Source organism: Dama dama, chromosome 8 (genome assembly GCF_033118175.1).
Source record: "Dama dama isolate Ldn47 chromosome 8, ASM3311817v1, whole genome shotgun sequence".
NCBI classification, from domain to species: domain Eukaryota; kingdom Metazoa; phylum Chordata; class Mammalia; order Artiodactyla; family Cervidae; genus Dama; species Dama dama.
In genome coordinates, this window is record NC_083688.1 from 15,641,026 (window position 1) to 15,654,202 (window position 13,177).

At 45.8% G+C, this 13,177-nt stretch overlaps 1 protein-coding gene across 3 annotated transcripts in view; it reads right to left on the reverse strand.

Moving 5' to 3' along the window:
- The window catches only part of DIS3L2 (DIS3 like 3'-5' exoribonuclease 2), a 364,857-nt gene that overhangs the window by 106,761 nt on the left and 244,919 nt on the right, over positions 1–13,177 (reverse strand). For all 3 annotated transcript variants that reach the window (XM_061148508.1, XM_061148507.1, XM_061148509.1), the window contains one exon: positions 11,860–11,972. In XM_061148508.1, coding sequence (XP_061004491.1) covers positions 11,860–11,972 — 113 coding nt within the window. The remainder of the gene's footprint in view (positions 1–11,859; positions 11,973–13,177) is intronic.

Here is a 13,177-nt window from a genome sequence, read left to right on the forward strand (position 1 = left end):
AAAATGGCTGCATTAACAGATGTTTACCCAACACACTTACTGCAGGCCTCCTGGATGTGCGGTGTCAGGAACAGGGAACACTGTAATGGAGCAGCCACTGTGCACTAGCTGAGGTCAAGTCAGCTAGTCAAGATTCTTCCTCAGCAAAAGCAAAACAAACCCCAGTGGTACCTTACTCTGTGTGAAGAGTATTTGGACATTTATTCTGTTTTAGTATGTTACACAGTAACCTTTGATATGGAAAAGCCACACCAGTAACAAAAAATGTTAATAACTATATGGCATTACTCAGCATTATTCCGAAGGATGCTGCATCTTTTGTATGCTTAATGACCTAATTATACCTAATGACCACCTGAAGGCTTCTGGTAATACCTTTTTATAAAAATTAATTTTATTTATTTATTTAATCTTGGGGGCTGTGCTGGGTCTTCGTTGCTGTGTGGGCTTTCTCTAGCTGTGGTGTGTGGGTTTCTCATCGCAGTGGCTTCTTTTGTCACAGAGCACAGGCTCTAGTGCACAGACTCAATAGTTGTGGCAGATGGGCTTAGTTGCTCCACGGCATGTGGGATCTTCCTGAATCAGGGATTTGAACCTATGTCTCCTGCATTGGCAGGCAGGCTCTTTACCACTGAGCCACCAGGGAAGCCCAACAGCTTTTTATAAGGCACCTACTTTTGAAAAACTTTTCTTGCTATTGTTTTTATACCATCTGTTCAGATGACACTGTATTTTCTTTGTTAACTTGTTTAATGAGTATTCAAAAGTGATTTAAATAATTAACATTTTCTTGCATGTATTGGGTGCTTTGCAAAATAACACATATTAATCTGCATAAATGTACTATAAAAATGGAGAAAATTTTAATACCACATTGTCTCAGGATTAAATTGTAAAGATTTCACATAATTTCAGTATTTGGACTAGGCTGTGGACTGAACCATGTCTTCCCCAGCCCCTAATTCCTACATTGAAGCCCTAACCCTCAATGTGACTGTACCCAATACAGTCACCTCCCAAAGGTGAGGTCTTTATGTGTAATCAAGTTTAAATGAGGTCATAAGGGTGGGGCCCTGATCTTATAAGTAGAGAGGTCATTCGTGGCTCCCTGCCCTGCACACACACAGAAAGAAAGCCTTGTGAAGACACAGCCCTACACAAGCCAGGAAGAGATTCCTCACTAGAAACCAAACTGGCCAGCACCTTCCTCTAGGACTTCCAGCCTTCAGAACTGTGAAAAATAAATGAATGTTTGTTAAGCTGCTCAGTCTATGGTATACTGTATGGTGGCCCAAGCTGAGTAAAATAGAATAAATCGAGTTTGTTGAGTGTGCATTATTGGGTTCTTCTCTGCACTGCATTACCAGACAATTATACCAACTGGTAGCTCAGCTGGTAAAGAATCCACCTGCAATGCAGGAGACCCCGGTTCCAATTCCTGGATTGGGAAGAGCCCCTGTAGAAGGGACAGGCTACCCACTCCACTGTTCTTGGGCTTCCCTGGTGGCTCAGATGGTAAAGAATCTGCCTGCAATGTGAGAAACCTGGGTTCCATTCCTCGGTTGGGAGGATCCCTTGGAGGAGGGCATGGCAACCCACTCCAGTATTCTTACTTGGAGAATCCCATGGACAGAGGAGCCTGGCGGGCTATAGTCCATGGGGTCAAAAAGAGTCAGACATGACTGAGCGACTAAGCACAGTATAGCATTTCAGTAGCAAGCTGCTTGCCCTGCACGCTTGCAGTCCAGAGGTTAGTACCCTTTTTACAGATAGTGAGTATTTCTTCTAAGTGTTCAAGGCAGTATCTTTTTTCAATCATACAGCTGAACATCTGAGAATGTAACATATTTCCTGACTTTGTGTTTTAGTGTTTGTGAAAAGAAAGTCATTGCAACTAAATGCAACGTGGTACCCTGGACTGAACCCTGGAACAGAAAGATAATTGGTGGAAAGACTGGGGAAATCCAAATAAAGTATGGATTTAGTTAATAGCAATGTTCCAATGTCAACTTTTCAGTTATGACAAATGTACCATGGTAATGTCAGACCTTAGCAAGGGGTGGGGGAAGCTGGGTGTGTGGTATACGGGATCTCTCTGTACTATCTTTGCAACGTTTCTGTAAACTTAAATTTATTACAAAAACAGAAGAGTTTATAAAAAGAAGGCCATGGGTTTTCATTACTTGATCTCATAACTGTTATAAATCTTTGACAGTCACTGTGACTGGTGTGAGGTTGTTACACATTTAAATGTGGAAAAAGTTTATGTTAATAAAATACAACCTGATCTATTTTTACATATTGGAGATTGGGGTTAAGATTTGATTTGCAAAAAGGCCTTTACCACTAGAAAAACAAAAGAGACAGACATAGGGGGTCTTACACTGTGTGATTTGGGAAACCTAGTGTAATTCTTTGAGTCTTGGCTCTCTCATTAGTAAACCAGTATTGGAGATGCTCAAAGTGTGCTCACTGGCCATCCCACGTTCTGCCAGGTCCTTCGGTCCCCTAAGGGGACCTTCCTTCTTTGTCAGCCTTTGCCTTGGGCCCCCCTCTAGTAACCAGAGCCACCTGGGCCTGCTTGCTGCTCCACTCATGCACCTGTGGTTCCCTCTTTCTGGAGCACCTTTCTGAGAGTTTCGCATCTGGCCAACTTTTTGTACATCCTTTAAGATTCAGCTCATCAGCATCTCTGAAACAGTTATTCAGATTCCCCCAGGGGGACTAGGCACTGTGTTTTATAACTCCCTCCTACCTGCTCCTGTTCTTTCCAAAAGGACTTGAGGTGGTTATAAACTGTCACTCATTGTATGCCCCTGCGCTCTCATGATGCATCTACAACTCTTGCTCTCAGCCTAATTGCTCCTTTATGTGACCGCTCCAATAGACCACGGAATCTTCAGGAATGAGGACTGTACTGTTTCTGTCTCTCTGTCCAGTGTTTTGACACACAGCAGGCACTTTCAGTTTACAAATGACTGACTGACTTTCGACCAGAAAACAAATCACCTATTTTTTTCTATGTAAACTGTTTATCATTATCACATGAAACATTCTATGAAATACATAGTAAACTTCCACTTAAACATCTGTACTTAACAAGTTGATAGGCAGCTAGTATTTTAAGTATATGATAAGCCTGCTTCCCAGGTGGTGCTAGCAGTAAAGAATCCACTTGCCAATGCAGGAGGCCAGGGCTGGATCCCTGGGTCGGGAAGATCCCCTGGAGAAGGAAATGGCAACCCAATCCAGTATTCTTGCCTGGAAAACCCCATGGACAGAGGGGCCTGGTAGACTATCGTCCCTGGAGATGCAAAGGGTTGAACACAACTGAGCACACATTATTATTATTATTGTTGTTGTTATTAAACTGTTTTGGCTATTCTCTCTTAAAAACTATTGGTACACTCAGCAGCTGCCCAAGGTTATAAACACTGCTTGATATCCTATGTCTTACACAGATGAAAACAAGCTAAACATTAAAACTTTGGGGGTAGTATCATTATGCCTAATTTTTAAAGGGTATTTCCTTTCAATAAGCTTTCACTAGATCTTAGGGCAGGATTCAGATGGACTTCTGAGAAAACAATCTTTATGTCCATACAGTTTTGTAAGTAGACAGTTATTTCCCAGAAGAAAAGGAATGAAGTTGTCACAATTACATCTATGGTTTGGCATGTCAGGGCCTCTCATAAACTGGGCCCGTTCTCTGCTGGTGTCACTGGGACTGCCCCGTGACACATGGCACGTGTGTGAAGTGCACAGCACATCAGGGATCCCTGTGGGAGGGAGGCTGAGAGACAGAGAGCCACTCTGAAAAGTGGCTTCTGCACACACCAGTTCTGTTATTTCAGGGGAGACTTGCCTAGACAGCATAGTGGTCCCCACAGTTGTTGGCTACTTGAGACCTGCCGCGGTCCTGGAGAGCCCCTGGGGTAGGGTGCTAAGTACAGAACACAATGTCTAACTGGAAAAGAAAAGTGAGTTCTCGAGCAGGTGAGAAACCGCTGACCGTCATCAGCATCTTGCGAACGCATAGGCATCCCTCATCCCTGGAGAGTTTTCCCCAGTGTCTTTTTCAGCTTCATTACTCAGTGTGGCCCATGTGGAGAGTTCCTTCTAAGTTCTCAAATGCTCTCACTTTCCCTGTCCCAAATCTACAGACCCACAAGCCCTCTGACAGTCTTGCACAGGTCCTGGCTGAGCAGTGATGGAGAAAATCACCAAGAGGAGCGGGTCCTCCCCCTCCCTCCCCTACTCCACCCAATCCACCCAATCAGCTCCAAGTCCCACAGGATGTGCATTGGAAATCTCTCTAAGGAGTCTTTTCCTCTCCCTCTTCTGCTGTTCGAGTGTGGAACCTTCGTCTGTCTTGGGGCATATCCTAAGTGTCCTAAACCAGCAGCAGAGTTCAAGAGTTGAAATTACTCTGGGTAAGATTTCCATATCATTTTCCAGACTTTCAAATCTTCTTACTAAATTCCACCCAGTGATAATCTGCAATCCTATTTACATTGGGATGCACTGTCTTTATCTCCCCCAATGGCTGATGAGCTGAATTCAGAAATTTTATTTTTCTGCTCGTCCCACTAATGAGCAAAGGCCCAAACATCATCATGAAGGCCAAGAGGTCTTCAGTACGAGCCTGTACCCTCCATGTTCAGCGGCCAGGAGCTCTCAAGAGGAAGCCGGCAGAGGGCCCAGAACCCATCTCCAAAGAGACAGCAGAGCTGACAAGGGATGCTAACCTCTCCCACGTAACTGGCCCTGGTCTGCCATGGAATGTGATTGATAGATTGGGAGGAGACGAGTCTGGGGGTGGATGTGAATGCTCCTTGTTCAGGATGTTCCTCAACCACCAGGCTAAAGACATCTACTGCTCTATTCTCTGGGGTCCAGTTGGACACCACCACGGTCCTCAACTTGCCAATGATTCTGTGAGCAAAGATCTCTCTCTATTTTGGGGTGGTTACTCAAAGCCTCAAGGGCCCATGACTGAGGGGAGGGGTCCTAGTGCAGATAAGTACCTTTCTGCTCTGGTCTCACTGTTCCTCAACCACACAGTGGCTAAGGTAATTTTCTATCTTAGTCAAAGGAGATGATGTCACTTCCTTGCTTGACCTCAAGATGAAACCCAAGCTCCCTGGTCTGCCTTTGAAACATCATCTCTTGGCTCCCCCTGCAGTTCATACCCCAGCAATTCCAAACTATATACTGTTCCTTGGATGTTCCATGCATTCTCTAAACTCTAATTGAGATGCTCTCTCCAACCACTTTTGTCTACCAAGGAATTTTCTACTCACAATTTGAAACATGCTCAAAAATCAACTGATGAAGCCTTCCTGGCTCTTGAAAAGGGCTCTTCTCCCACCACCAATCCAGGGAGAGACAGTTTCTCTCTCCTCTGATGCTTCCTCACCACAGAGCACTTCTGTACCCACAGGTAGTCCAGGGTATTGTCACTGTTCCCTGCCTACCTCCCCTGACTACCCCAGGGCAAGATCAGCCTCTCTCTTGTCTTTACAGACCTGGTCCACAGCCAGTACTCAATAAATGCTAACTGGTGACACTTCAGGCAGCAGAAAAGGAAAGGGGCTTAAAGGGTGCTAAGTCTTCTTACGCCTGTTTCAGGGCCAGAATCAAAGCTGGGTCAAGGCAGATCTTAAAAGCCAGTCACAGGAAAAAAGGACACTGAAGATCCTATGCTGACTTTCTAAGCATTGTGGACCAGGGCTTAGGAGAGTGGAGAGAAATTGATCATTTAGGTAAATTGCCCAAGGCAGCTGGGTGGGGGTACCATCAAGACTATAAAATCTTCTGTTAGCCTCACAGAGCAGAAACATCTGCTAAAGCCACAGCGGGCAGGCGGGCCAAGTTCAGCAACAGGTTAGCCAGGACAGCCCTGTGACCAGCGGAAAGGGCCACAGAGGGGGAAGAATCAATCATCTAGGAAAAAAGGAACAGGAGGGACTAGCCGTGATACGGGGTCACAACAGCTCACAGGGGCCAGGTGGCAACACCCACTGGGGGTTCTCCAGCGCCAGAGGGTGGGGCCAGGCTTCAGGGGCTTCTTCTGCCCCTTTTGCCCAGGCCTCTGCCGGCTCCCAAAACTCCCTCCCACCTGCAGTACCCACTGTCTATCAGAGCCTGAGAACTTGGTGAGTTTTTCCTCCTGTTCTCTGAGGACTTCGAGGTTTTAATGGTAAGGTACATTCAGCTAGCTCCCCACTCACAGGCTGAAATGACTTACAGCAAAGAGATAATTCATCTGCCAGCCAACATCTCTGCTTAAAGAGTTTTCTTTTTCATATCAACACTTCCGTGAATTCTGAATTTGATCAACTCTTTGCTCCACAGTTTGACATTAACAAAACATCAACACTGACAACCTGCTGGGGTCATAAAGGAACATCTTAAAACTCTTTGGACTCCATATTAAGACGGGCTTCCAATCCCCATCTTTGATCTCTATTATAAAGCAGAACCAATAAAATATCATAGAGATTTATGGGCAAACTTTCATTTGAGCTGTTTCACACCTAAAATAACACAAGTACTTGAGCCAACAGGCAGAAAATTTAGGTTTAGGTTTCAACTGTTTAGGTTTTATTTTAAAAACTTATTCACTTATTTTTTAAACATTACCTTAAATTCTATTATTACCTTGTTATTTCTCTCTCAGAGAAGATAGCTTGGGGATATTAAGTAACTGGATGTCATATCCTTCTGAGCAGGACAAGACTAAGCTGAGGTAGACAGGTGTCCCCTATCCTAACAGATATCTACCTTTTGTCAAAAAGAGTGCTTTTTCACAGGATTTAAATACAATAAACAAATTTATCTTTTCTTCTAAGTGCACCCTAATGTTAAGGAGTAACTAAATATGTATTAGTGTGAGTAAAATTCCAACAAAAAGAATTTCATGTATAACATAGTAAGATGATATTTGGGGCTTCCCAGGTGGCGCCAGTGGTAAAGAACCCACCTGCCAATGCAGGAGACATAAGAGACGTGGGTTTGATCCCTGGGTTGGGAAGATCCTCTAAAGGAGGGCATGGCAACCCACTTCAGTATTCTTGCCTGGAAAATCCCCATGGACTCCCCATGGAGCCTGGCAGGCTACAGGGCCATAGGGTCACAAAGAGTCAGACACGACTGAAGCAACTCAGAATGCACATGCATGATGCTAATCTGGACAGTAACATGGTATCTGGACACAAGATCTGTTTCACTGTCTACTATCCTAACCTATGGGAGAACCTCCCAAATCAAGCTTAGACTATAATGCTGACGTCAGTTACTTATAGGTGAGTAACGCAGAATGAAAAGAGACTGATGCCACCTTCCCTACAGATGAGAAATCAATGGGCATCCCCGCCCCGCCACCCCCCAACACACACACACTCCGCCCCCATCTGATGAACAAGAGACAGAGAGAGAGAGAGAAACAATTCTGCCAAATGAGACAGAGGGAACCTGGGTGGGGGGTGGGGAGAGCAGCAGCTTTGAAGCAGACTTTTATAGGCAAAGTCAAGTGAAAACAGCAGAAAAGTTCCTGGACACGGTCCTTTAAGAAACACAAATGAGTAGGAAGAAAGGTCAGAGCAGTGGTTCAAAGGAATCAGAACACACAGCTGCTGCTGCCCAAGGCTTCGGGCCGGCACCACTCACAAATGCCAAGCTTGGGGGCAGGGCCCGGCGGCAGGAGCTGCTCGCTACTCGGGAGCACCAGGTCCTCCCTCCACTCAGTTCCTGGCCTTTCAGGGTCAAAAAGCCCCAACTCTGCAGTCCCAGACAGAAATGCTAGAATGGTGACAGTCACAAAAACCAAAGGAAAGAGAAGAGCAAAGGAAACAGGCTGATTAGTTACTTAACTCAATTTTCATTTTCTGAATTTGAAATGTAATTCCTGGCTATAAAAAGGAGAGTGCGGCTGCTAGATAAGAGAAAGCCATCTGCTTGGAATAAGAACCTCTAGTTGGGTTGAAATTTCTTAAACATTTGAATCTATAGGGGAAGAACATTTCACATTTATTCACCTCATGGAGTCTGACTGCTACCTCTATTTCTCTTTCCATCACAACGTTATAGTTTTTGCAGATAAAAGGGGTTTTAAAGTCTCATCTCCCTTCCCTAAGTAAGGCTCTGGGCCAGACAAAGGCTGGATTGAGCCTACTGCATTTCTGGGCAGGAGACGTAGACGGGATGTCTCCAACCTGAGGTTATGGTAAGTGTTGTCAAGGTACAAACATCAGAGCTGTGTTCTCAGGAGGACCAAGTCTGAGTGGGGGTCTTGGATTTTGAGGTTGGTTCCTTTGCCTGAGTAGGCTGCTTGCATACACTAAAAGGAGCCAGAGTGGAATGCTGAAAGTCACCCCAACAAGCTTCAGAAGAGAAAAGATTTCAACACACACACACACCCATGCACAATTCATAAGGAAGAGCTTGAAGCATTTTCACAAACTGAACACTCACGGGCCCAGACCAAGAATCATAAGACGTCCCCACCAGATGGGCCCCCTTCCTCAAGGGTAATCACTATCTTGTGGAGAAGGGCATGGTAACCCACTACCAGTACTCTTGCCTGGAGAACGCTGTGGACAGATGAAGCTGGCGGGCTGAGGTCCATGGGATCACAAAGAGTTGGACACGACTGAAGTGGCTGAGCACCATCACTGTCCTGACTTCTTGCTTTGCTTGTTTTGAACTTTACGTAAACGGACTCACACAGGGTGTGCTCTGGGGTCTGGTTCCTCTCCCCGCTGTGTCTGCGTGTGGAGCCGTCATTCATTCACTCTCACACTGCGCAGCAGCCCACTGAGTGCCTACACCACACATTTATCTGTTCATCCTCCAGCTGATGGTACTGAATAGTTTCTAGTTTTTCGGCTACTTTTAATAGTGTTGCTACAAATACTCTCATACATTTTCCTTCTAACACGTGCGTGCATTTCTGTTAAGTATGTAACTAGAAGTAAAACTGTCAGGCCACAAAGTATATTTATACATTCAACTTTAAAAGATTCTGCCTATCTTATCACATTCAGATTGCTATAACAAAAATATCACAGACCGGGTGGCTTAAACAACACACACTAATTTCTCACTGTTCTGGGGGTTGGGACATCTAAGATCAAGGTGATAGCAGATTCAATGTCTAGTGAGGGCCCGTTTCCTGTTTCAGGGATGACACCTTCCTGCAGGATCCTCATATGGTGATGAGAAAGCTCTCTGGGCTCTCTTCCTATAAGGGCACTAATCTCATTCATGAGGACCACACCCTGATGGCCCAATCACCTCCCAAAGGCCCCACCTCCTAAGATCATCACATTAGGGATTAGGATTTCAACACACGAGTTTGAGGGGGAAACAAACATTCGGTCCATAACTCTGAATGTATGCCTTATGAGACCCAGACTTGATATATTTCTCACTCCAGGTCAGCCTATCAGAAATGCAATATCCTCCGAAGTAACTCATGGCTCCTTAGGTACTAGTGGTCTACCCTATACTGGGGAAGCTCAGAAATTGAGGCTACTATGAATGAGGATATTGAATAAAGGCATGAGGAAACTGTGGGCAAGGAATGTCATCAGTAGAAATGGGTGTCACAATTACAATACTTCTTCTGGTCCCAGTTAATAGGTCTTATTTGGTTGTGAGTGAACATCGAATGGAATATGAACTTGAAAAATGTTGAGTAGACCCTCCAAAGACACAGACACACACTGAGGGCCAGCACTGTCCATTCACATGGATAGAAATGGAATGGTGATGGCTCAGGTTTCACAGCCATGGGAGGGGAGGTCAGGCGGCAAGCCTCACGTGCTGATGTTCAGTGAATTGTGTGGGTAGTGCATTCGGGCTGCATTCTCTTAAGCCACCTATACCTGCCCATGGCTTGGGCACAGGTGTCATAGACATCGTGTGGGATGGGGGTCACAAAGAAGTCCTCAAACATCGCATTTAGGTTTGAACAGACCACAGAGGCCAGACAGGGGCATGGGTGCTTGGACATAAGCTAAGTCTTTGGGGTAGAACACCTCCTGTTCAGATGAGGATACAGCTTTCCATTCCCACTGAGGGGTGACTGAAGGTTCTGCGTCTTTTAGTATCACTATGCCTAGAGGTTACCTGTCACTGATAACACGCTGTTAATTTTAACTGAGTCTGAATGATTATGCAGCATCTGACCCAGAATTTCACAGCTCAATAATCAACTCCATCCCCCTCTCTTTCAGTATTCTCATATCTGGAACAGCAGAAAACACCTACATGGTGGTTCTGAGCACCTAGTATAAATGGCAGGCAAAGTTGAACACCTGAAGAAACCAGATGTCCAATTTTCTTGACAGTGTCTTTTGCTGAGCATAGATTTTTAGTTTTAATTAAGCCTAGCTTGTCGATTCTTTCTTTCAGAGGTGTGCCTTTGGTATTGCATCAAAAAGGTCATTGCCAAACTAAGGGCATCTAAGTCTTCTCCAGTGTTATCTTGTAGGAGTTTTATAGTTTCACATTTCATATTTAGGTCTGTGGTCCATTTGAGTTAATTTTTGTCCTTTCCCTTCTGAGGGCATCAGTGATTGGGGTGGACAAGCTGGACATGTGAGAGGAACTTGGTAAATATTAGACATCCTAGGAAATTTTGGATTGTCCCTGAGGACTCCTGTTCTAGAACTGCCAGCACCTTTGTGGGCACAACACAGGCACATGCTGAAAATGGAGTCCAGGGATTCCAGAATGTACCCCTCTTGGGGTTGGCATGGAGACTGCTGGTATAAGTTATCCAAGACCATGTGTGTAAGGGGGATTGGAGTGCTGGACTATACAGGACTGGGTTGGGGAAATGAATGAGGATTCTACTACGCAACAACCCTTCTGCCCAGCAGAGATTCTTACTGCTAGCAGATGACTGGGGCACTCACAGGCCAAATGACATGGCTTATTGGAACCTGGCCAGGGACATGTCTGGAAGTCTGTCATCCATATGCCACACATGCTGCCAGGTATGGCTGAGGTGCTCGGGCCTCAGAGCGTAGCTCCAGAAGGCCCTGGGACTGAGGAATGATAGAGTATATAATATCACCATTATCCAAGGTGACAACCTCGGATGACAGCTATGTTGAAGCTGCAGTGACTCTGGCCAAAGTGGGCTCCAGAGACAAGACAGAGAAGCTAAGAAACCCCTGACACAGCTGATGCCTCTATTTGTACAGAGCCTTGGTTTCAGACTTGAAAGGAATGTATACTATAATAGCGGGGTGAACTTACAGGCCTTGGGCCCCACGCCAATAACACGTTTGGAATGTGGCTCCTCTGTCTTTGTGTCTGAATACACCCTTGGCAGATGGCATATTCTTGGAAATGATGTGATGGGGAGGCAGTGGGCATGGTGGTGCCACAGGGCCATGCAGGAAAACTGACATGAAATCATCAGTGACAGTTTTAAGGTCTCTACCAAGTAAAAAACAACCCACTAGAGTACTGCCTCTTAAAAAGATCCACTGCCACCCTTCACATTGCCAGGATGACACGAGTCCTTCCCTTTAGGTCTGTGGTCCACCTGAGTTAATATTTGTCCTTTCCCTTCTGAGGGGGTCAGTGATTGGGGGAGACAAGTTGGGCATGTAAGAGGAACTTGGTAAATACTAGACATCCTAGGCTAAGTCCTATGGCCATGGCCCACTCATGATACGAGCACGGGCTCAGGCTCCTGGGACCCCAGTGGTTGGGCATTTCCAGAGTGAGCAGCGCACACAGGAGCTGTTCCTCATGATTTTTTTAAGGACAAACAAACAAAGGAAGATAACATAATAGAAGCACGTTTTTCAACCCAAGAAACTAGAGACTGATTTTTACCTTCTGAACCAAGTAGACACTCGTAGCTCTCTCAGCAGCCACTTTATCCAGACTGGATCCTTCAGGAACAAAGTAACTGACATCAGCAATGTGCACGCCCACTTCAAAGTTGCCTGTAAATGCACAAGAAGGTTGATCAGCCTGGAACCGAAGGTCAGGGTGACCCCTCCTGGGAATCTACTCCGAGAAGGCAGGTCACTCTCCGAGGTCAGGAGGCGTGGAGCCCAGGCTGCCGCCTTCAGGCTCTCCACCGACCCTCTGGGGTGTGCACTAGGGTTACTTTCCTCACTGTAGTCCAACAGATGAGATTTTTTTTATCCTGAATAGACAACACTAACCATTTTTACAAGATGTTTATCACTGCTAAAGTTTTCTTTGTCTTTGAATAAACATCAGTACACTTGCAGAAGAAGACTCACTTTGGATGATGAATGAATCCTTTCAGCTCACCAGAAGGAATTAGGCCCTAAAGCCTCTGAAAGCACTGCCCCTTCGGTCTATGCCAGCCTTCACTCAGCCCCAGGGCTGGCCTTTCTACCTGATTTCACCCTTCCCCCCACCCCACCCTCCACACTGCTGCTAATACCTGTCGGAACCACAGGTCCAGTGATGTCGAGCCTCTTACTCATGCCCTTGCACAGGCTCGCCTCAATCCACCTTGCCAGCCTTACAGCTCATCTTCCACGCACTCTCTATGCAGACGTCGTGGGAAACCTCTTCCCATTCCCAGAATGTATCTTACCTCATTTCATACGGATGCTTGCTTGGCTCATGCTTTTTCTTACACTTGGGATAATAATTGCAACAGGATTTGCCCACCCAAATCCTTCTTACCATGTAAGGGTCGATGGAGACAGAATCCCAGAACAAGACGAGATGCTCTGACCTGATTTCCCCCACCTGCACTGCTACAGTACCTAACCCATAGCTGAAGATGCTTATTGTGGTCTTCTTTTCAGAGCTATCATCACTCCCAGACACCACAGTGCATCCTTACTGGCTCCTGTGTTCATCGTCTGCCCCTACAGTGAAGACTCCAATAAGGCAGTGCCTTTAGTGTCAAGTCCAGGGCTGCAGGCCCAGTGCCTAGAAGAATGCCTGACATGGTGAAAGTGAAAGGGAAGTCACTCAGTCAAGTCCTACTCTTTGCAACCCCGTGAACTATAGCCTACCACGCTCCTTTGTCCATGGGATTTTCCAGACAAGAGTACTGGAGTGGGTTGCCATTTCCTTCTCTAGGGGATCTTCCTGACCCAGGGATCAAACCTGGGTCTCCCACATTGTAGGCAGACGATTTTACCATCTGAGCCACCAGGAA